Here is a 25,998-nt window from a genome sequence, read left to right on the forward strand (position 1 = left end):
ATGCAGGGGGGTACCCCCCATGTGCACCCCTCCACCCCCTTCACCCAGGGGGCCCGCAACGGGCCCCCGAAGTGAAGGTCGTATGCTTTTCCACGACGGAAAAACAGCCGCGAAAAAGCATACATTTTACGCCATCCTAATATAGCTGGCGGTGTCCATTGTTCATGACGAGCTCAGCTCGTCATGAGCACACAAGCAGTGTACTGCATGACGAGCTGAGCTCGTCATGAGCATCAAAGGGGTTAAAGCTTTTCCGCCACAGTCGGAAGGCGACCGCGGCGGAAAAGCTGCGGACAGATTTCAAGACCCACCGCCATCCTAATATGGCGGTGGGTCTTTTGAGGCTCAGCAGCGGTTTTCCCGCATCCTCCGGGCCGGCGTTGGCTTCCGCCGGCCCGGAGGATGCGGGAAAACCGCGATCCTAATCTAACCCTAAGTACAATTGCTAAAATAGGGTAAGGCAGTTGAACTTTAAGAATGATTTAAAGTTAGGAAGTTCAAAATCATGTAGCAGATTGAAGATAGTAGATCAGGAAGACAGAGAAGAATTGTATAGTATGTCAATAGTTGGAGAAAGTGGAGAGATTTAGGTACAATTGTGGAAGGGAGGGATGAGGTGAGTTATAAGTAGAGGGGAGCCTGTATAAGTAGTGAATAGAGGAGAAGTTCATGGCCAGAGACAATAAGTATAATTAAGGACCCCAATATTTTTTGAGAAGGAGCAGCTTGAGGTTTTTTTGAAGCAGGGGTAAGTTGGATTACAGCGTAGATCTTTGGTAAGAGTATTCCAGATAGAAGGGGCGTTACCAGAGAATGAGCGAGAGTGAGTTGCTTTCTTTTTTAGCTGAGGAGGGACTAGGACAAGAGTGTTAGTGCTCCTCAATGTTCTAGTACACCCAGCTTTTTGGGGTTTGTCAGATAGGTAAGAAGGGGTATTTTGGTGAAGGGCTTTGTGTGTGATGCAGGCAATCTTGTAGGTGGATCGGTCTTCGATTGGAAGCGATTTGAGGTTTTTGAGAACAGGGGAGATGTGATAGTATCACTTACAGTCAGAAATTAGCCTGGCAGCAAGGTTAAGAACAGATTTGATAGGGGCTAGGTGGACGTTAGGGGTGCCAGCAAGAGTGGTACTGGCATAGTCTATTCTAGGCAGGACCAGTTATTGTACAACTGATTTAAAGTCCTCTGCTGGAATGAAGGGTTTAATTTTTTTAAGGTGATCTAGTGTGGAAAGAGCACCTGTTGCCGAGTTTTTTATATGGTGAGTAAGATTGAGGTTCTGATCAACGCTAATGCCGAGGGATTTGACCGAATTGGAGATGGCGATAGAGCAGTTGAGAGCTTTAATGTCCGTGATCCAGTGTTGAATAGGGAGCGAATTGTTCTTGGGAGAGAATAGGAAGATTTCTGTTTTTTTGGGGTTTAGTTTGAGGTGGTTTTGATGGAACCATACTTGAATCTTGGTCAGGGCATCGTTAAGATGTAAGATGTCGTTGTGGGATTTGATCTTGTAGTATAGTTGTGTGTCATCGGAGTAGAGGTGATAACTGATTTTTGCTTGTTTAAGAATAAGGGTGAGAGGTTCCATGAAGAAGTTGAAAAGAGTTGGAGAAAGGATAGAGCCCTGTGGAACGCCCAAGGAGACAGGTTGAGGTTTGGAAAGGCAACCACTGACTATAATTTGGTGAGTTCTATTTTGGAAATAAGAGGTGAACCACTTGAGACATCACCGTCAAAGCTGAAACGGTCTTTGAGAAAGTTGAGTAAGGTTACATGGTTAACAGTATCAAAGGCAGCAGAGAGGTCAAGAAGAATGAGGAGGGTGGATTCGCCTTCGGAGGATTCGGCAGGTAGTTTAAGTCATTGGGATCAACCCCTGTATTTTTTATGATGGGGGTAATTTGGCCTAGTTGGAGGGAAGCAGGAACAATACCAGTGGCAAAGGAAGAGTTGATAATGCTGGTCCATAGTGGGGCGATGATGTGTTTTAGTTCTTGTACCAAATGGGCAGGAAGAGGATCTCTGGTATGCAAGGATGGGTTAAGCTTGGTGATGATGTTGAGAACATCCCTTTCTGATACTGGACAAAAATCACTCCAAGAAGCGTTGTTTTTTAGCTGGGAGTCGGTAGGGTAAGTTGCTCAAAATATGCTTTTAAAATGATTGCACTGGCTACTCTATTTAAATTTCTCCAGATACAGAGGCCCAACATCAGGGCATTTAAGTTACTGGATGGGAATATCTAAGGACATACACAAATATGGTTGGTTGCTCAAAAGAGTAGATCTCGCCCAGTCTAGGGATAAGCATATTCATAATCTCCTACAGGCTACCAGTATGAACATTTTTAATGGGTAAATGTTCGAAAATAACGTATTCAACATCTGTTAGCAAATGCTTGTAGGGATGTTCATCTTCCAAGAGGACAATCCAGGTTTTGTGGTATTGGTGGAAGAGGGTTGATTGGAATAGAGATATGGTGGTTACAAGTGGAAGGTAACATGCCGTGTGAAGGTGGCAAGTGATAAGGATGAAAAAACAAATCTGGTGAACGGAGTGAAGAGTTTTAAAAGGAGAATAAGACAAGTATTTATGGCAGGATATCAGCAGGAGGAAAATCAGGGGTGGCTTCTCAACAAAAAGTAAATGTGTGCTGTTGGAGAAATAAGCTTGTGGCACAAATGGTCAGAGGGGCGTTGACAAATAGATTTCACAGTCAATTATCAGGACTGTATTATGGTTTCTTTTATTAGTCAATTATAAATTGTTCTATTGCCATTATTTGTCACGTAGAGGAGGGAAAACTCCTAAATTCTGTGTATATTAATGGTAGTATTGTGTGCACTGGTCAGTGATCAGTCTGCACAGGGTTCTTCCCCCATATTGGTACTTGCTATCTTGTTGTATAGTTGTTGGCTGATTACTGGATCACAGAATCTTGAACGTGCTGCTCTCTCGTGACTGAGACTGAGACATCCAAAATGTATTGTGTGTTATGCGTGACAGTCACTGCCAAGACTATAGAGATGGTCCTCTGTTCTCTGTGGTTATGATTGCTGGACACAGTCTTGCAGTTTGGCACTCTACCTGCTGCAGTTTTAGTCATGTTTTGGCGAGTTCTAAATAATGCCATCTCAAGAATATAGTCAGGAGACGACGAGTCCTACCTGGGAAAGCATTTTCATGTGGCAGACTGCTCCCTTGACAGTTCATTTGAGGAATTAAGGTAATATAGAACATAAAGATCACACCCAGACTCCAGACCTGCTTTGACAGGTAGTGTCATCTACGCATGCGCATAGAAATAGTGTGCTGTGTGTCTTCTGTTGTCCTGCTGAGGCAGAAGAATCTTTCTTCTATTCAGAACAAGATACCTGGAGTAACGCTTTCATCATTTGGTTGTTTAGTGTTGCATCATCTCTGTGTCACCTTAATATACTAGGAATAGGGACACACACACACATACACACAGGTTTACAGTTTGAAAAGCAAGAACAATAGATAGGAAAATTCAGTACTCTGCAGGGTATTAACTCGTCGGAATATTTTTATGAGGCCGATCTGTTTTCATTGGAAGTATACAGTCTTCTTCAATCAAAACCATGTGTTATGGATACTTGGTACTCAAAATCATATACAACAGGAAATTGCAATTAGAAAAGAGGCACAGAAAAGAAAGAAAAAAAGCAAGATAATCAGAAAACAAGTGATTAACAGAGTACACACTTACTTACCTAAGGTTTGGTACAGCTCTATCATCTTGGGATGGTCCCAGCATGTAGTCTGAGCCTGGTGGCTGTATCATCAGGAAGCAGCAAAATGAAATATAGAAACATGATGACATGAGTTATGTAACATGCTATTCGGTGGTGTAAACAGTATCACTTTTATAGACTGCAGTTTACGGATAACTAAGGCTGAAACAACTTTAATGAATGTACAAAGAAACGATAGATAAAAAAGGCATATCAGAAACAAAACATCTTGAAGAATTGAGAAATATAAAAATGATGATTTACGAGATCAATAAGTAATTAGATCATGTATACTTCACAGATACCTGCAGTAACTGATCATTCAATGAGATATACATTTTTACATAGTTAGGCTCAACGGTGTATTCAACCTATTTAAAGTTTAAACAAGAAAAGTTGAATCTCTTCATATGAGTTGATCAGCCAACACATGTTTTACTCAGGCCTATAAGCCAATGAGCTTTTTCAATGCTGAATTAAATTAATTTACTTGAGTCTCCTATGAAACACGTATAATCACAATTATATTAGTCACCAAAGTTCAGTCCTTGTAAAGTGTCTAATCAGCATTATACTGTAACAGAACACATTCAAGCCAAAACTCAATCAATAAAAAGTTATGACCTCATTGGATGGTGAATTCATTCATATATCTGTAAAGTGCACATGATCTAAATAAAAACAATCACAATCACCTGAGATAAATTGTGCATACATAACATATGAAGCATCACTGCAATATAAAAACAAGCATCTCAATTTTGCACACAGAGGTATTGAGCTTCAGGCCCGTAACTATCAACTTGCCATTTAGCCTTTTCATCACCCACTCCTAGCGACATGGAAGTAAAGTACTCGCTAAGCTCCTACCTCAATTGGCACTTTGTGAATCTTCCAAATGTATTGGTGAAATTATGAAGGTCCATGTAAGAAGAACGTCCAACAGCCGACCATTAAATATACTAAACATTGACCCTCAGCATATGTGACAAAATTGCTAGAAAGCACACATGTGGTCCAATTTGCCGCCTCTTCTGCATTCGTCAGGATTTTGTTACTCAGTTTTGCAAAGGCCCACCAGCCTTGCTGATTCACCAATTGATTAACATTACAGAGGTCTCCTCAAGAGAACATCATGTATGTTTTTCTTGTAACTTTCTCACCATGTAACTGCTTAGCCTAACACTGTTTACCATCCTTAGACACTCTAAACCTTATTTTCTAGAAAACTAGGCTTCCTTTACATGCACAATGGGTTTAGCCCTCAAAGTACAGTGCAGAGACATCAGATCGCCTGTGTCAATCTCTGGGAGATAAGTTTCTGATTGCCAGTAATTTAAATGTTTCTTCAGAAAATTAAAAATTCACCCCCACTAGTATGACACCCTAGTTACACCTCACTAAAAAAATGTATGGGGAGCCAGGAAGTAAATAAGAGCTGGTGGTAGTGGCCATAGATTAAGCAGCCTCTCCTAACCTCCCTGTAAAATTTAGAGTGCACTACTAGGGAGAAAGTCATTATATGACTGACCCCACAGACAATAATGCCATTTTCCTTGGGGAACGCCTACTAGATTGATGGGCTAGAAAATGACAGGATGTCTTTTTTCAGGACATGTCTGCTCCACAAGATGCTGCAGGAGCTGCATAGGCCTGGAGATGAGTTCTGAAAAACATTTTTCCAAATCAAATCCAAATGTATTTCTAGCATTCTAACTATGAAATAATTTCCTTTTAAGAAGAGCTAAGAAAATAAATCAATATTAGAAAAAAAGGAGAACATAAAGCATTACAAATACGACAGTCACTGCTGGATTTGAGGTAGACTCACTTTATGTAGTAGGGCACTTTGTTTGGTGAAATAGCTCTTTCCCAGGGAACCTGGACAGAAGCTGTAAACAGAGAGAGTAAAATTAAAGTTATACCACTACTTACAATGCACTTTTCTCAAATAATGTAATGTTTTAATTACTTACTGGTAATCTCTATTAGTTCTAGTGGCACTTTTCTTCATCGCATTCCTCACTATTGAGGTAGCCGCACCTCCTGGAAAGGAAGCCTGCCGTTTTGAAGAATTAAACTAGCTCTACAAACTTCTTCCAAGGTCGGGACCAGCAGGCGACAACCCTGCTCACAGTTCTCCTAGCAATGAACAAGTCCCCAGTGCCCAAAGTCCTATTAGCCCGGTGGAGTGGAATGCCGCTAAGGTATGTGGTTAGGAATAGTTTGACTACATCAGGGGGAATACTGGGGAACAGTGTAAAGATTGCCACCACATCCCTTGTCTTCATCCCAACTGATAGGCCGAATAATAGGCCAACATGATGCCCATGCATCCAAATGCATCATCACGAAAAATCTAATTCACTGGGTGCCTACAAACACAGCCTCTTTCTTCCTCAGGATCACCATCTATCTAAGATTAGTGGTGAACAAATGTTTGAGGAATTATGCCTCTGGCAGTCTTGATGACATTTAACCAAGAGGTCTCCTCATACCTGTACCCATCAGGTTGCCATCATTTAGCAGATCTTCCATGATTTGCCTTCCTTGTCATAATGTAGGTCAGAGCAGCACTGGCCTTAATCCATCTACGTATTCTGTTCTGCTGAACCAAATGTCACAAAAAGGGTACCTGTTTTCCTAACTGACTGAGTTAATTACAAAACAGGAGCTAACATTCATACAATATAACATACTTTTTGCCGCCTCTGAAATTGGAGCAGGAAGTTTCAGATGAATAGTTAAACGATAACAATATTTGTGACATGACATTCAATTTGCAACAAAGTCTCTGAATGAACCAACAACTTAAACCTCCAAGGTCCCCAATCTCCGAACAGAAGAAATGGTGACCAAGAGCACTGCGTTTTTCAAGAGGAAATTACTGTCAGTCTCATTGTATGCTGAAATGAAAGTGATTGCATTCCAGAATTTAATGTAAGTGCCTGGGCCTTCTCAGGAGGTCACTGTGGCTCACAACACACATTGTCTCTTCCAGCGCTGCCAATGTGAATACCAACACAACCACTAACCAACACACTCCTACAAGTGTGATAATTTGGACTATTCCAGGCTTCTAAAACCTATAAGAATGGCGTGGGTGGCAAGTATTATTAATTTTAAGGTGTATTGACTTATTAAACGCTTTATTGTTGTGCTTATCTCTAAATTAGACAAACAGAGCCACGGATAAGAGCCGGTGTTGAGAATTAAGTGACGGTGCTGAGCACAGAAACACCTGACTAAAATTAAGCAATGCTGCATCCCCTCAAGAACCAAAGGTATATACCATGCTGAAACCTATTACGAAACTAGATAAACAAGCAGTGGCAGTGAACGTCGCCCCACTGCTTGGCTCAGAGCCAGCAAATGTAAAATAAAATAAAACAATATTCTTGCATTGTTTTAATTTACATTTGCTGGCTCTTAGCCAACACTGTTGGGAGGGGTGCGGCTTAGGCATGGGAGGGGGAGGAGTGCCAGTGCACTCCACTCCCTAAGTGCTCATGTGTGTTTGGCCGGTCTTCTCAGGCCGACCAAAACACACATGCGCACTTAGGTTTTCCACAGCCCAGCTGCATTGAGCAGCCAGGCTGGAGAAACCCCACAGACTCCCGGGTCTGAGCAGGGCATCTTTCCTGTCTGCTCAGACCAATCCCCAAGCTGCAGCAGAGAGCGGGGATTGGACAGGGAATCTGTCCCAGGGGCTGCTGGGACCAGCAGCCAGGAAGAATAGTGGTGGTGTGATGATACGCGATGCTGGAGCGGCCGGCGGCAAAACGTAAGTTTTATTTTTTGTAATATTGTAGTACCCCCCCTCGCAATGCCTCCAGTGTGACCACACCGGCCCCGCACCCGACCACCCTCCGTTTGCCGCGGACGCTGCTGCAAGCAAGCTACATTTTATGCAAATGCAAGAAAATAAGACCCCTACTACATTTTAGCCCTCCTCTTAAGGTGCCTTAAAGCAATACACACAATGCATCAAAGTCTTCTCAAAGATATTAACAATCCCATGTCAAAACCATTTTTCAGAAATGTAGGACTGAAAGGATCTCAAATGTAACAGCAGGCAACTGTTGAATGTATGCATCTCTTGACAGTATTCCAGTGCCTTGCACAATTACACAAAGTTCAGAATCCAACCTCCATATTGAGAACAATCCTAGGCAAAAATGTGTTTGCCATCTACCCTGTACTACATATGTTGGTCATGCTGCATGTAATAACAGATTGTGGAGGTATGGGTATGTTGAAATCCCACCTCATGTAACTATCTCACTACCAGTCTCAGGAACTTTGTAACAGAGCAGTTTGTGCAGAATTCAATCATATTCATAGGTGGACTGTGCTACTTTCAGCATTTTGCCAACAGTATGGAATTCAACTCCTTTCTGCACACCGTCAGAATTCCCACCAAGGTGGCATGCAGTGGGGCACATCGCAGTGCTTCATGATTCCTGTGCCACTCTAGAACTCAAATATTGCAGGGGTGGTTCCTTTTAAGGAGTATTAGGGGCATTGGCCGACCCACAATGTGAGTCGTCACACTCTGCAGCGTTAATTATGATGATCTGCACCTTCGGGACAGGCAGCAGGATTGTAGGCCCAGTATTGTCAGTGGAGGAGGCATGGCCCTGTCACAGTGCATCATGTGACATCCTACATCCTCCTGATGCTTGCCGTGAAGTGCGCATGTCCGATTGGCCATTAGGTTCAATATGGCCAATCTCACATGCGCACATTTGCCCTCTGAATCTGCGCTGTATGAGATTATTCTGGAGGGAGCGCTGGGTTAGCAGCCCAGCCAATCCAGATGCTGCTTTCAAGCTTTGTGTTGAAACACAGACAATGGAAGCAGCGTTATGATTGGCTATGATTTTGTCCACCATAGCTCTTTGTAGGAAGTTGGCATGACCGGTACTCGAGTACGCCGAGAAAAAGGAGATCAGCGTTTTTAAACTCCCTCGAATTACAATGGTCAAGCGACAGGAAAATTAAGTTAATTTTGTAGGCTTGTTGCCCCCACCACTTTCATATTTTACCAGCCGCTACTCAAAGACTGTACAGGAAACATGAGCCCTTTTCAACCTATCATTATTGGTCTCTGTGTTTAGGCGATACTCATCGGAATGGGTGGTACACTGTTCAAAATGCTCCAGGAATGTTTGGATTTTTGCTAACATGAGGGACACCTTAGCAGACCACCTGCAGGTCACAGTAGTTCATGGCTCACAACAGGAACCAGGTTGCCCTTTTCAGTGCCCCCTGAGTTGGAATCAGATACAAGATAAGGCAGATTAATCTGCAATCATCAGACACAGAAGAGGAATTCCACACTGCTCGAAATATGGAGACTTGCTTTCCAACTATTGGCAGAACCTTATACTGGTAATGTTTTCCTTGCGTGCATCAGTAATTGTAGATACCCACGATGTGATCTAAATAAATTAAGCATGGAACCCCTGAATTTAAACTTCCTCACAGGTAATGCTCCCAGGAGCACCTAAGCCCAGCAAAGCTTTCCATAACTTCCACCTCACTTCACAAAGCTATCCATATGGACACCTCACCCAGCTGGCAACCCACAGCTGTGCAATTTGCACTTACTTCCAGATAATATCTGAGTTCTATTTAATCAGCCAAATTGCTTTCATGGGCTGTCTTGTACTTTTAAACAGCATCTTCGAAGCATTGTTAAGCCCTGCATTTTACTAACACTAGTAGGAATTAGCCAAAGGACGCAGGACACATATAAGATTACCGGTTGTGCATCTACAAAATCCTTCGAGCCATGAAAGAAGCTGGCTGCATTCATGCCCTGTCATGCCGGATTTTTCCCTCGTTTTGTTTGTGGTTTGTCTAATGCCACAGGCAAAAAACACGAAGAGTGGAACAGGTCAGGATAGTGGCCCTCTCTCGCCTCCTCTCCTGCCATGAGGGAGCTGATGGGTGAGTTGAGATTGAGGGCTGTGGGGTGCCTCAACTTGTCATTGGGGTCTATCCATGCAGAGAGAAGGTGGCACCAGTGTGGCTTACAGCTGCGACGTCAGTTGCTATGTTGTCTTGGAGTACTGTGTCTTTGACCTCCTGGTCCTCAATTAATTGTTCCCCAGAGACACTGGTGGTATTGGAGTTGCTGAAGTCCAGAGGGAGTCTCTGGTCAATTACTGTCTCTACTTCAGTTTACTATAGCCAACTCAGGATCGATTCAGTCTCTAGAGTCGCAACGGGGTTTTGGGCTCGCAAGGACAGGTGAGGAGAGGATCAAAGTGAGCACTTTCTAGTCGTGCATTCTATTATACACGGAACCCCTGCAAAAACAGTTGGACACTCATGCCCTCCTGTGGCCCTACTTGGTGTGCTGTCTATACTCTGCCATTATGCATATTTTTCACTTCTTTGTGGCTGGGGTTCGGTAATATGGTGCTGAGACCGCCATGCCCTTGCGGTTTGGTGGTTTAGTTTAACTAGCAGGGGAGTGGCCGGAGCTGTGATTGTGCAGTGGGAACTGTTCCAATACTTGATTCTCCCTTTGGGTTGCTTTTGAATTTCCTTGGTCTTCAAGTACAGGAGAAGTGGCAGTTTGGAAATAAGTCCATTGAGGACATTAAGGTCAGGAATCATGAAAAAGAAAGTACTTAAAAAGGATAAAGGTAGAATCTAGTGTAAACTATTAGTAATGTCACAAATTAATATATTACCTGAATGCTTAATGATGAAAAATGACAAGAAAACGCTGTAAGAGTCTCAATCATGACTGAAGGAGTGCATGTCCAAATCACTAGGATTGTAAGAGCTATCATGTATAAATGTGTCCTTAAATAATGAGTTTGTTATGAATAAACTGTTGGGACTATCAGAGAATAATGATTTGTCTCTCCATCTAAAAAGTGGGCAAAAGAATCGAATTGGGTGTTTTTGGTTGAACCCTCTGTAGAGATAATGATGAATAGCTCACATATCTTTTATAATAACCAAATTCCTTCATGAAAATCCACCCTGGATAGGAATTCCAGGATCATGAGAACTACCATCATGGATTATTTTGGGAAACCAAAAAAACTAAAACAAAGGACTAAATTGTGAGCCAATGCCAAAGGCATATAAAAAGTTGAAAATGGGGAAGAAATAAGATAAAGGTCAGCTTTTGGAGAAGAGGTTTTTGGAAATGATAAATACAGAAGCAAAGAATCCCTTTGATTAAAAGAAATGTAAGTAAAAAAGGAAAGATGAATCAGAACTCGCTCCTGGGAATAAATCACAACTTATAATTCAAGTTAAAATCAATTGCCATATAGACATATAGATAGCGATCTTAGGATACCTGAATAAAATTCATCCTATTAGGAGAAATTCAACCAAGGTGGAAATACAGCAAATAAAGTTAAGGATGAAAACAAAGCTGGTAGAAAAATGTTAATAATGTATGGCATACACCTCTATGTAAGGAGGACATTGTGGAGTCAAAGCAAAATGTTGTTTACAATATTGTGAGTGAGAATTTGATTCTTGCATCATTGCCATGTGATTTAGTTCAAAAGGAAAAAGAGAAGATGCCATCTGTTTCATGTTGTGTGGGAATTGAGAAATGTTTAAGGCAAACATTACATCAAGTCCTGTACCCAAAGAATACTACAGCCTGTAATAACTTTTCATCAAATCCTAGATGATTTTCATTTCCATACATGGCAGACTTGTTCATGAAAAATGGCTGTATAGCACTGGAACAAACAATACAGTCACTTATTAGTAGTATGAGAATATGTAGTAAACATTTCCCCAGACAAGAATTCACCCTACAATTGCTGGCAATTCTTTACTTTCTGGAAGCAATTTTGAATCTTCGGACTACAACCATAATAGTTGCCTGTTAACAGCTATATTGCAACATTTAATAGAAGTAAACCTAGAAAGAAGAGGTCGCTTTTCATAATTTGAATGGACATGAGAAAGAAGGTCAAACCCATACTGAAGTTAATCCTTTAGACTCTTAATGATGTGATTGAACAAAGATGGTTGTCATGGAAGGAGGAAATACTAATGCAAAGAGGACCATTACATCTAATAGTGTTGTGGAAGACATGTTGGATGCTGGCCATGATATGAAGGCAGGTAATGAAAATCTCCAAAGTGCTTGCAGAAAACATCTGCAAAATGTTGCTAACAAAATGGGATCCAAAAAGCTTTTCAGTTTTTAAAAGAAAAGATCAAATAAAGTGAGTTTATAAACTGAAGACAAGGAGGAAGAGGAAAATCATGAAAACTAAATTTGTATTTAATTTTCAATATATTTTAGTAAATAAGTTCATAACTGTTGAAAGAATCATATTGTATGAAAATCACGAATCTGATGTTACATGGTTGTATATTGTAGAAGAAAAAGAAGTAAGAAGAAGCCTGATGGTTGAGATGAGTATATGGAAGAACTGATTAGGTTTCCCCAGGTTCACAGCCCTTTGTAAATTAAGGTTGAAATTAGGTTTGATAAACAGACAATTTCAGTATTACCAGAGAACAATGAACTATTGGTTTATTTCTGGAGCAGTTGAGGGCTTGATGAAGTATACAATAACAACTTACTGCCTTCAAATAAAGTTGCATGGTATGATACCTTAAAAGAAATCATGGTGAGTGTTGATCCACAAGGCTTAGTACAATCCTGTGAGTTAATACAACAAAAAAGAAAGAGGGTTGTGAAAAGTCTTGGGAAGGACTCAAAAATGATCTTGAGAGATAAGAAAATGAAATAAGATATGCACACTTACTGGTCACTGAATACAAAGGTGAATTGCAACTGTGCTGAAAAAAATATACAAGGTAGGTATACGATGGAGAAAGAATGGGACAAGCCCCTGTATTTATCAAAGGGAAGATGAAGAATATAATCAAAACTCATAGTCACTTCATTTGCTCCTTCTCTAACATTGGGCACTTTACATTTGTACACCTGATTGTATTTTGTACGTATTTTTTAACATCAATAAGTGAAGTATTACTACCTGTTTTTAGACAATTGCAAATACAGGAAGTTGATGCATTGCATTCCTTTATTATGAAATATGAAAATGTGAGATTCTGTTTTAAATTGGGACTTTTTATATATTGTAAATGAAAGTAGATAGAGGGAGACATTGAAATAATAGAATTATAGATTATTGTTGAGGGACTGTGGATTGGGAGCGCAGATATTTTTCAGGTTCAAGACTGAATGTCTACTAGTATTTTGCTAATATTTTTAGAGTGCATTTTATGGAGCTAAGTATAAGATCCAAACAAAGTAATGAATTCTACTTCAGCTCGGATGAAAGCTGCTGTTATTAAAGAAAATTACAGGATGTGAAGCTTACACTTAGGTATATGGAATAGAAGTTTGAACTTGAGGTTCAAACTTTTTTTTTGCACTTTATTGAATTTTGTATATCATAGCACTTTGAAGCTCTTTGCACATTATTGGCCTCTTTTCTGCACCTTAAAATGCATAAAATAGCATACTAATTATTATATACCATTCTTATTGTATTATGCATGTACATTTTAGATGGATGAACATTAGGTATAGATATGCTGGTACTAAATGTGCTGTATGGGTTATGTTACTGTCATGCTTTAATACATTTTGAGATTAATAATCCTAAAGCTAATGTAAATGGTTATCTGAGATCTGATACATGTCTGAGAATCTCTGACAGATCTCAATTTTAAATATTGATACAAAGGAACAACGAATTAATGGATGTTTTAATGTTTGTTTTGCCTGACTAGCATAAAGCCAAACACAAATAAATAAACTAAGCCTCCATTGGTGAGTCAATCCCACTGCACTGAATATGTGGCATAAGTGTTGGTTTTGTGACTGTCGCTATTACATGTCTTAGGTGGTAAAACTGCACATAGCACTGAACAGCTCTTACCTCCACATTATGAAATTAGGTTTCTGGAGGTGGTAGTGTGTGAAAAGAATAATTATGCATATTTTTTTTGCTGCTATTTGTTTTTGATGTTTATGTGTTATGCTGTCTATGGACTGCAGTGCTGATCTGTATTGGTTTTACTGTGGCTGTTGTGTAGTACTCTGTTTTGACAGTTTTGTTATGGTGTGCCCAGTTATGCTTTACTTGTATTGTTTTGTATTAGGGTATTGGGTTATGTTCTTTTGTTTACTTTACAGATGTTAACAAATGCTTCTGCCTCTATAGACCTATACACAAGTAGCATATTCTTTTAAAGCCCCAATGATAACCAACCATTTACCATTGTTTCAGGTGGTAAAATATTGCTTCTCCAGCTCTTCAACCATGGAATTTTTTTTATAAAGTTTTATATAGTGTGAACAAGACCCTGGGAGGTATCAGAGCGCTTTACGTTGAAGGTGATATGTATTGAAATAACATCAACATAAAGATGGGAACCTGGGATGGACAAATCGCTTAGCGAAAACATCTTAGGACCCAGACAGACAACAACCTGAGAAGTAAGCACATAGTCTGAGAGGGGTAGGAAGCGTACAGACTAAAGGATAACTATTGTCCTGGAGTATAGTTCATGAGTTCTACAGCAGAAATGTGTTCATCAGTATCCTTTGACTTCTTTCTTGAATGGCGCAGTTGATGGGTTCATTCTGATTACAGGAGGTACTGTGTTACAGAATCTTGGGGCAATACCTGAGAAGGGTCTGTTATATTTTTTCTTTTTAATTAGGTGGTTTCAGCATTAGGGACCTGGAGCTTCTAGAAAAGTAATGCCACCAGATAATTCAAGCTTTTCTGCAAGGTATCTTGAGGTCTTGAAATGGAGGACTTTAAGGGTATTGCAGGCAATTGCCAGATGAATCCTTGCCTTAAATGGAAGCTAGTTCAGGGATTTTAGATCAGGAGTGAGGTGATTGGTTTCTTTCGACCCTGTAATGAGCCTAGCAGCAGATTTAAGGGAAGCCCTAAATGTCACCAGCTTAGCTCTGGATGGGCCACAAAGGGTAGCCACCCAGAGTCCAACCTGGGCATCATTAGTGCTTGAACAGCTGATTTAAAGTCATCCAGGGGTAGGAAGGGTCACATTTTTCTTAAATGTTCATGTGGAAATTCGCTCCTTTGATCGCAGCGCTGATGTGCTCCTGCCTGTTCAGATTCTTGTCCAGAGGTCTCATTGACTCTATGATGTGTGATATGCAGTTCAGCACAGTTAGTTGTTTCATATATTCTACGATGTCTGGTGCATGATTCGGAGGGTAAGTTAGCAGGAGTTAATTTTTTAGAGCATTTAGTTTGAGGTGGTTACCAGTCAGCCAGATTTGTGGTTTTTGTAGGGTTGAGTTTAGACACCTAATATTTTCGAGGCAAGAGATTTTTAAGTACAGGTGGGTATAATCAGAGTACATGTTATGTCAGATAAGTTCAACAGTTCGAGTAGAGGTTCCATGAATATGTTAAAGAGAGTGCGTGAGAGTGAAGGCCCCTGCGGGACCCCTAAAGAGACATGTGTGGGGTTGGAGAGGAACATATTAAACTTGATTCTTTGAGTTCTATTGTGGATAAAAAAGGCAAACCAGTTAAGAACGGAACCCGGTAATCCTCTCCTATGTTTGGGAAGGCCTAGAAGGCAGTCATGTTTGACAGTTTCGAAGTCGGACAATCGGTTAAGGAGGATAAGAAGGCAGAACACGTTCCGATCCAACATTCTTAACACATCATCAACTATGTGTGTGAGCGACGATTCAATGCTGTGGCGGACACCAGATTGGAATTGGTCTAAGAGACTTAAATGATCAATGTGGTTGCACAATAGTAAATGTACACATTTCTCAAAAAGCTTTGCTAGTGTCAGAATCGTAGTGATTGGGTGGAAATTCATTAGGTCTAAGAGGTCCACTGTTGGAATTTTTTTAATGGGGTAGACCTGGCCAGCTTTACGGCAATCAAGAATCAATCTTTGGAGTACTGAGCCATTAACTATTTTAGTCCAGAGGGGGAGTAAGGATATTTTGATCTCGCTAAAGACATTAGTTGAAAGAGGGTTGCTAAATATGTTTGATGTTTTTAGTGCCGTTTTGACTTTTAAAATGGTGCTTTCCTCAAACGTTTTGAATGAGCTCCACGTAGCATTGTTTTTGAAGGAGTGAGCTGAGAGAACTGGTGTTTCCGCCTTCTGGGGTGGGATGCTGCTGCAGTTAGGTGTGAGAGGATGGTACTCTGGAGCTAACCGCAGGTCATTTTCGATATTTCTTGTCTTTTCCATGAAAAAGGAGGCAAATTCATTGCAATTTGGCTGTGGATTAGAACCTGTGGGGGAAGTGATAGGTTGCGCATTGGATTGTCGTTTGAACTGGTGATTTCTAGCTTTATCTAATTGGCTTCTAAAGAAATTCAACTTCGAGTTTCTGATACATTTGTTGTAGATGCACCTCAGAGATCTCAGGAGTTTAAGTCTTTTGAGGGACGGTGAGTGTTGTGATTTGTGCCCTATGTGTCCACTACAGGATACCGCACATATTGTTCCATCTGGTCATGTCATCAGCTGTGCATTCTAGAATGTTGACAGGCGACAGCTGATGACTGACTGGAGAAGATGCGGCACAACCTCTCCCCGTGTCGCCCCTCACAAGTGCGTTGGAAATTACTTATTAAAGATCTTACATCTGCCATCCAGTGTTTGGCTCTGAAAAACAACACAGGGTCCTGACTCGGTGCCAGCACGGCTGAGCCAAATCAATCAAAAGAACAACACAAGTGCCAGTGCTGGACGTCACTTAAACTTATTCTAACCGACCTTTATGAGAAAAAACATACAGGTCCAATATATTATTTACATCACTAGTTTATTGATTAATTCTTTCACTAGTGGAACTCTTATTTGCTCATCATATCAAATACTTTTTGTGTATATACAGATAAAAAACAATACATGAAGTTTTACAAACAGTACATTTGACAATTTTACAACACATCCAACTCACACAATGGCCACTTCATTCATCCCAAACACACAAAAATAAACATTATTGGTCCTAAAGTCAATAGTGGGTTCTATGTACATACAAATGATTATACTTTTGTTATCCTCATTAGCTTTTTGATAACTATTTACAGGTAGATTCCTACTTATTAGGTATGGTTAACGTTATATTTCAAATGACAATAGGCACCAAACAAAGGTCGACGCGTTTTGAACCCCTCACTGCGGGGTTCTCCTCAGGACCTACACGTTCTACAAAACAAAGAGAATACTAATATCAGTGTGGGGTCCAAGTAACATGTAACATAACTGATGGTTGCACCACCTATCACCGCCTGCCTACCTTCTCAATAAGAAACACCTCCTAGATGGATTAGGTGGATGTGTCAAATCACTCTAGACAAAAAGAGACGAACAACATCTTTAACATTTAGCCCAAGGTACTCAAACATACATATTTATTTGTTCTCAGAATCGACCCTGTTGTGGCACTCACCTAGTAATTGGAGTGGAGCCGTGATCTAAAGGGGGAGAAACGGTGGATCCATTTAGTTCCTTCATATGAATCGTGCGCAATACAGGGGGTTAAGGAAGGCAAAGGACGCTTACCGCATCATATTCACTCGGGGCCTCTCGATGCCCAAATTCGTTTGACTTTCTATTTATTCCCTTGTTTTTAAAGGTTCGTCCTGAAATGGAAGGAGGACGGTCGTGAGTCAATTGATATGTCGGCCGGCAGTTTTGAGAGTTTTTTAAAAAAGAGAAGGAGTGAAACCGGGCGGGTTACCTTCTTTCCAAATAGTTTGCGTCCTTCACAGTAGACCGTCAGTCTGCAGCAGCCTCCAGTAAGAGACGTTGCCTCTTATTGGTCTATGTCGCGGTCACATGGTCGGACTGTTGTTTAGATCTTTAAAGTGGCAGTGTGGAAATCCTATTTCAGTGTGAAGCTTTATTGAGTCTCGTCGTGGCTGGCAAAAAATACGAGGCGCATGTGAAATAATCACATTTAAAGACAAAGCAAACTTTTCTTTATTTAAAAGACATTAATTATGGCCCGATCGGTTCTAACCTGGTGTCAAAGGTGTTCGTCCATTTTCACCGCCCACGTTGGTATTTACAAGCCGGTTTGCTATAAATAAATTGTTGGGCACTTGAGGTCCATTCTGATGTTATATATACCACGTATAAATTCGAAACAACAATCGAAGGTGTTCAACCAATGGCATCCCTTAATTTTTCATATTTAAAAGGGGCACCAATGCGGAGTTCTGGGTAACCCTCTGCCTAGATACATCTAAACGTTCATCTTAAAGATTTCTGAGATCTCATTAAGTCCTGTTATTGCTGTATTGTACTTCATAATAAGCAGCGCTTCCCGCTGATTTAGTTTGCCTTCAATATCGCCCCCACGAGGGTCTCTTTCAATTTTGGAGATGATAGTCCAACGCAACTCTTCCTCTTTGTGTTTATTTACACTCCAGTGCTGTACCAACGGGGCATTTGGTGTCCCTTTTCTTATTCTGGATTTGTGTTGTATTATTCGCTGACGAACCTCCTGTGTAGTCTTCCCTATATAAAGTTTGGGACAAGGGCATACGATCCCATATACCACGTTCTTAGTCAAGCAATTTGTGAAGACATCGTGTTTCCAATGAATCCCATTGAATGTAAAAACTGACCCTTCATCCGTCTGTGAACAGCACGAGCAATTCCCGCATTTATGGTGACCTACTACTGGAAGAAGTCCCAGCATATTTCTTATCGGACACGCAATTAAGATGTGTTATGTGCTAATGTTGATTGTAATTTTTGAAAAAAGAATCATGATAATTGATCTTATGTATATATTGTGTTCAAACAACTAATTGTGATTGATTTAAAACATGTGATTTAAAACATGAACTTTGATGCAATGAAGAATAATTAAATGAATGAAAAGTGATTGATATATTTATTGATTTAGTTTGAATACTAAGAAGGTGTGAGATAACACCACGTGAACAGTGCATGACTGGACTAACATTCTGGCTAGTCTTAACTATAGTTTAACCAAAGGAGTGACAACCCTTATCAGTCATAGCACCAATTGATTAGCAGTTTAAGTTCCATCAAATTTGGAGTGCTCTTCACGCACATTCCCATTATCTTAAAGTATTAGTGGACACTTTGTGTGATGCAGCCGCACATCTCCTGCTATTTTCTTTACATGGAAATTATCTTTGTCAAACTGGTTAGAAACAGTCCATCTGCACTACTTGAAGAAGTGATTCCTCAGCCTACACCACACCAGAGGATAGAACCCAATCATAAATCAATGGCAGGAACCTTGTGCGGCTCCATACACTTTCAAAGAATAACACTCTTCAATGAATTGTGTGATGGAAAACGTATTTGACCTGGGAAGTGAAAGTGCCTAAGTACTAGGTACCTTAGTCCCTGGAACCCCCTTGATGACATTTACCCACTCTAGTATTTAGGAAAGAGAATGATTATTAATATATTATCAATTTGGGAACTCTCCTATGAACTCCTCTCTCTGGGAGGTCGAGCCTAAACCCAGCGAAGAAGGGGATAACTGTCAGCTGAGCTTGGAGTCTTCCTGCTTTTACTGCTCAGCTGTGGAAAGTGTCTTTTAAATCATCTCACGAATCCTACCTTCTGGATGTCCATGTTAACCTTTTTAATGTCTCTTGTGAAACCTCTGAAATGTTTCCGAGGAGAAGTGTCAGTACAGCCATCCACCTACTTCCAGTTGCAGCAAGCTCTGTGCCTGTTGCATCGCACTAGTGTGATTGACAAATGTGCACCAACATTGGTCCATACTGATGTCTGCAGCAGTGGATAACTCTTGTATTTCAGCATTCCGATTCTATAAATACCAATTAATAACATTTTAAGAAAAACAAAACATCCACAGCTTCTCTGGTGCCTGTGTACTTTGCAGAATGACTGACACAATATCCTTGTTTGCCTGTGGAATCTCACTCCGCTGTTCCCTTTAATATGGTGAGTCCCTAAACCCTGTGGATGGAGCTTCTTCAAGCTCATCTAAGAACCCTTGTTACTGTAAAATCAGACAAGGCTGCATATCTGCGACTAACTATCCCACAATGTAAGAGGGGCATCACAGGGGGTACCGAGACCACATCAGCAGGAACAAGGAAAACGTCACCTATCCTGCAAAGATAAAGAAAAACAGAATGACTGTGTCTTTGAATGTATAAAAAAAAGCTTAATTCCTTTCCCGAAGGTGTGATGCCATGAAAGTATGACTGAGAGGAGGAAGTGTCATTTATTGTGACTCCTGAAAGCAAGCTTTGCATTCAGTTGTGCAACAAAAGGGAATACAAAAACAAATACAATATTCTCCCTGATTCTCGAAGCTGCAATCATTTTGGAAGGGCACAAACAGACTAACGCATGTAGCGGAGAATAGTTTACTTTAAAATGTGAAAATAAAAATAGATAGAACACTGAGGTTTCCAACCATATTGTTAACATTTTATGTCCTAGAGAGAATATTTATGCCTCCGTAAAATCTGTACAAAAATCATCCAATTCGTAGAGCTAATGGAAATTAACTTATAAATAACATGTTAGTCTAGTTACATAATTTGCATAAATAATCAAACATATGTAAAAATTCACAGGCTCGTTTTGAAAAAAAAGTGAATTAAAAATGTGAAAATAAAAATAGATAGAACGCTGAGCTTTCCAACCAGATTGTGAATATTTTATCTCCTAGAGAGAATATTTAAGACTCCATAAAATGAGTAAAAAAATCATCCTATTCCTAGAGCTAATAGAACATTTATATAGGAATATCATGTTAGTCCAGTGTCATATTTCGCATTGATAATCAAACATATGCAAATTTTTTTTTAAATAAAAGTGAATTTTGCATCTCTATCCACTTCGCTAAGAAAAACAGCAATAACTGTTTTACATAAGTGATTAGATCTGATAAAATAACAACTCTAACTGCTTTCCAGGGCTGATTGCAAAATATGTGCCTAAAAATACTAGTGATGAAATGTGAAGTAAGGAAAGCACAATCGTTTTTCTATAACCACAAAACTGGGAAATTGCAATTTTGGGTATGCTTTGGTTTGCAGTTTCTACCGCCAAATATTCCTGAACCTCTTGCTTCGATGGCCCTCTATACTGAAGAGGGCCTCATAGGTCATAATGGAAATAATTGTTTCAAATGGGACAAACAGAAAGCATAGCTAAGAGCTTGCTGAATCAGATGACTGTATCATTGCGATCAGTCCAATCTCATTTGCCCCAGAAGTCCTGCCATCCACCAGTCCACCGGAACCCAAAGAGCCTACCAAGAGTTTGACAGCTAACTGATGCAAATATTCTTTCTTCTGTTTTAAGTGGATGTACGACATTACAACGCATGCTTTTACATCGCATGCTTTTACAACACGAGTTTTACAACGCATACCATTACAACGCATAGTGTTTTGGGGCGCTGGATAGTGATTTATTTAATTTACTATTCCAACTCCAGTCCCTGTGGATAGTAGGGAAGGTGTTGGATAGTAAATTAAATATATTCCCTATCCTAGAGCGCCCCCCAGCGCAATGCGTTGTAATGGTTTGCGTTCTAAAAGCTACGATGTAAAAGCACTGCGTGGTAAAAGTTGCGTTGTAAGTGATGTTCCCCGTTTTAAGTAAGCGCTTGACTTTTAAATAGATACTGACCTGTCCAAAATGTTATCATGAAATGCAGATGTATTATTAATTAATATTTAAACATATATTAAATCTACTAAGCATATTGATTTGGCAAACAGTCAGTAGATTAATAAATAACCGCTTCACTTATTAAGCCATGTCAGAGCTCTACAGTATCTATATTAGCCTTATAGCCCGCCGTTGCTATACCGGCTTTTAAATGCCCGCTCCAGCGTTAAAGGCCCGTGCCGAAGGGAGCAGATCTTTAGTAGCCGGTATATCCCAGATACCATGGGGTATAAGGCTATTAGAACATTCTGCCACTAGAGGGCAGAATGTTCTAACAAATAAAACAAAAACCTCTCGGAGCACGAGGGGGTTTAACACGTGTACCGCAGCAGACATTTCGCCGCAATACAGGCGTTCTACTGAGTGGGCGGGGCTGCGTTGGCCAACGGTCGTGAGCAGCACTTCAGAAGATGGTGCTTGGATCGGCCGTAGGCCGACGTGAACACAGAACAGGTTAAATCCCCTCGGGCTTCAAAAGGCCTTTGTGAAAACATTGGAGTGTTGCTTTGCGGACCTTTGCCGGCTCCTAGAAGCATGGAGCACTCCATTGTCTTCAATGGAGTGCTCCATATTCCAATGTTTTAATTCTTTCTAAAATACTAAAAAACATTCAATGCCTTAAGCTGGCTCTGTAAGTTCAGTGTCTGTCAAATAAAGATGCGAATGTAGCATGAAGGGGTAATGTTTGAATCCTAACATTTCAGCCTTCTGAGATTAATAAAATTAGAACCATTGTGCTGGGAGATAGCAACTCCAATTATTTTGTCACGTTTGTAGAGTGCAATATACACACATCTAAAGTTCTTGTTAACATTTGAATTGGAAAATTAAAGACATATCTTACCACTTAGGCCGTCTTGCTCAACATGGGTCTTATATTATTTAAGGGACAGCACATAATCTATGCAGATTTGTGTGTCCGAGTGGGTTTTGAAAAAGTGCCACAGATATTTCATCACTTTAGCCTAAGAAAATCCTTTTATATAGATGCCTCTGGGGAAAGAGCAGTCAAGCCGAACAGTATTAGGATGTAAGATAAATGCTGCACTACTGATCCATTGCAGTCATTGGGGAGATTGGAGCTTTTCTTTTGTGGAAATTTGTGCCATCGCTATGTTGCAGGAGCAGGACAGCTGGGTCAGGCAGAAGCAACTGCTTCGATTATAGCCACTGACAGAAACACCAAAGCTGGGCTTGGGTACAGAGGTAGGGAAAGGCAGACCTGTTTCCTTTGAAACGCATTGCAGCTAGTAAACAAGCAAGAGGTAACTGCCAGATTAGTATGTGTCATGTGTCTTGCTTGCTTACAACTCGTCACACATGGACAAATGCAATGTAGCTTCTGGAACTTGCACCTGGGAGTAATAAAACAACAAATAATTGTAATGGTATATGGGGACTAAACCTTTTCATCTGAAGGGGCACCTTCTCAATCAATCAATGAATTTTATTTATGATTATGGAACTCGGTGGAGGTCCACCTTAACTGGGAAAATCAACAACACAATAATAAAGATTCTATTTTGACAATAAAGGAGTACCTTCTCAAAGGAAGTATCATAGTCGTCTTCTTCCTGGAAGAAGCTTAGGGAGAATTGTAAACCTTTCCAGTGCCATTTCTCTCCATATCGCAGATGTAACTTGCATTCAACAATAAATTAGGCAAGCCTGTATTCATCTTTATTGTGGTCATGTCATTGCATGCATAGAAAGAGTTGCATATCACCGTCTATCTGCCCATTCTTCTTACAGTAATTTATTGTTTAGATTTAATTGAATATAACTGTTTACATTATTACCTGTATGATGGTTTTTGCTATTCCTTTAATCTGACTAGCCAGCCAGTAGGTGTATGAGTTTCTACATGTCAAGAAAAGCAGGCTCAGATTTACAAAGAATGTTTGTCAGGTTTATGTTACTTTTTAAAGCAGACCTGATACAAAATCTAGTTTGGTATTTAGCACTCCGTCCATCATCTCCTTGTGTTTGCTTTGTTCGCCCTAAGTTGGTAGGGTATGCCCAGACCTGGGTACTTGCTCACTTTGCCACTGGATTCAATCTAGCCTGGCTGATGAAGGGTGCTGCCCAGAAACCGGTCCCAGGATGCTGGTTTCCGGTTCAGGGAAGACCTTGCTTGGCAGTTCGGGCTGGACTGTTCCCATGAGGCACAGGGTCAAGACTGATTTGCATATAGCTGGGTCTGAACTGAGGTGGTGAAGTGAGCTAAAGAATGATGACGGTTGCAACCCAGATCTGTGACTGGGGGTGAGTGTCTGAAAAGATTCAGCGCTCCGTCTATCATCTCCTTGTGTTTGCTTGCTATTTAAAAAACAAACACAAAACATGATATGTGGTGGTTTGTAACCAAAAGTAATCAGCGCATGGTACATGGGCATTCTGTGGTATCTTGGTGATGTCATAACTGGAATCTGGAACACGGCATGTCCCAGATTCCAGTAGAGACAGGCTTTTTATATATAGACATCTTAAAGCTTTTCTTAAATAAAGCTATCTATTAAAACATATTTATTGGAGGCCCTTACCTTATTTCACATTCCCGTACAACCACCCATGGGTTTTGACACAAATCCCTATCTAAAAAGAGTTGTAAACAGGGATTTGTGCCAAAATCATATGCTGTGCTGGGCGGACATAAAAGGAGAGCTATTTCCTGTTTTATCCTCTTCGTGTGTGTTCCGCATTCTGGGAGGAAGTGAGCCTTTCCTGCACAAAAACTATGCATACCACACCACATACAATCTTGCTCTATGGGGAAAGGATGCCTGCACTGGAGAATGTCTGCCAGAAGTGCACTAGCACAGGGAGAGAACAGAACTGCACCACTTCTTAATAGATGTGGCGCAGTCCTGCTCTCTCATGTTCATGTTATGTTATGTTATATATGGGTCTTGTATAGCGCAACGGCTACTCCAAAGGAGTGTCCCGGCGCTTTTATGCTCCAGACCCAGAAAAAGAAGCTAAAAAACATAACAACAGACAGGAAGCACAGAGGAAGGAGACAGAAGAAATCTAGTTCGAGAATAACCAAGTCTTAAGATCCTTCCTAAAGGCCAACAGATTGGACGTGGACCGCAACGACAAGGGAAGGGAGTTCCACAACTGAGGGGCCAAGTATCTAAAAGATCGCCCTCCCAGGCGTGCCCTCTTTATACGCGGGATCGCGGCCAGGGCCAAAGACTCCGATCTTAAAGATCGCGTCGGCCGGTAAAAAGCCAGCCTTTTCTGTAGGTATTTAGCACCCGTGGCATGCAGTGCCTTGTGAGCTAATGTCAGGGCCTTGAACTTTATCCTCTTCCGTATGGGAAGCCAATGGAGGGATTGCAGCAGGTTTGAGGCACTAGCTCGACGATGCAATCCAAAAATTGTACAATTATTCTCCGGTGTTCCTGGGACAAAAGAGGAAAAAACTTTCGAAGCATCCGGAGGATGCCGAAACAGGTTCCAGTCAGGGTAGCCACCTGGGAATTAAGCGTTAGCCCATTGTCAATTTTAATTCCCAGGTTCTTAGCCCAAATGGACGCCTGAGCCGGAGGGAACATGTCAACAGGCCACCAGTCATGCCAGTTCGGTTCCAGAGGACATCCAAAGAAAAGTATCTCAGATTTATCCGAGTCACACTTGAGGCTGTTCAGATGGAACCAGTTAAAAACAGTCCCAAGGCACTCACGGATACTTTCCCCATCGAATTCTTCGCTCTTACGGCAGGTGAAAAGAAGCTGGGTGTCGTCAGCATATGAGACGATCTGGGCCCCGAAGGACTCCACCAAAGTCGCCAGAGGGGTCATGAGGATGTTAAATAGAGTTGGGCTCAACACTGAGCCCTGAGGAACTCCGACTCCCAATGGCGGCATTTCGGCAGATCCAGGAGGGACCCAGACCGTTTGCCGGCGGTTGGCTAAGAAGGAACAAAACCAGTTCAGCACCGTCCCCCCAAGACCGATGTCATGAAGTCTTATGAGGAGATCCTCATGGGGGACGGTGTCGAAAGCCGTCGACAAGTCTAACATGACTAACATCACCCTGCCTCCGTCATCCAGCACCTCCTTTATAATCTCTGATACTTCCAGAAGCGCCGTCTCAGTGCTTAGGTTGGATCGAAAGCCCGATTGAGACGCATGGAGAAGCTCATTAGATTCCAGGAAGTTGGAAAGCACGCTATGAACGTGCTTCTCCAGGATTTTAGTCAGTGCTGGAAGGAGCGAAATAGGCCGATAGTTGGATGGAACCTCTGGGGCAAGATTGGGCTTTTTAAGAAGGGGAATCACCATAGCCTGTTTCCAGGAAGGTGGCAGAAATCCCTGACTCAAAGAAAGATTCAGAATAGGATTAGCTAATGGGTTGACAACATCAGCCATTCTGGCTAAAAATTTTGCCGGGCAAGGATCACAAGGTGAACCAGATTTCAGGTTCCTCATCAGAGCCAAAGATGAAGCAATTGTGAGGGGCGGAAAGTCCAGAAGGGCCGGGCCAGAGATAGGCTGGTGTGCTATCTCATTAGACAGAGTCAAATGGT

General features: G+C 41.1%; 1 protein-coding gene across 1 annotated transcript in view; it reads right to left on the reverse strand.

Annotated features, from left to right (window-relative positions):
* The window catches only part of DRP2 (dystrophin related protein 2), a 547,219-nt gene that overhangs the window by 207,538 nt on the left and 313,683 nt on the right, over positions 1-25,998 (reverse strand). The window contains exons 8-9 of the mRNA XM_078686308.1: positions 5,587-5,647; positions 3,735-3,796 (exon numbers count right to left, since the gene is read on the reverse strand). Coding sequence (XP_078542434.1) covers positions 3,735-3,796; positions 5,587-5,647 — 123 coding nt within the window. The remainder of the gene's footprint in view (positions 1-3,734; positions 3,797-5,586; positions 5,648-25,998) is intronic.

Source organism: Lissotriton helveticus, chromosome 4_1 (assembly GCF_964261635.1).
Source record: "Lissotriton helveticus chromosome 4_1, aLisHel1.1, whole genome shotgun sequence".
Lineage (NCBI taxonomy): Eukaryota > Metazoa > Chordata > Amphibia > Caudata > Salamandridae > Lissotriton > Lissotriton helveticus.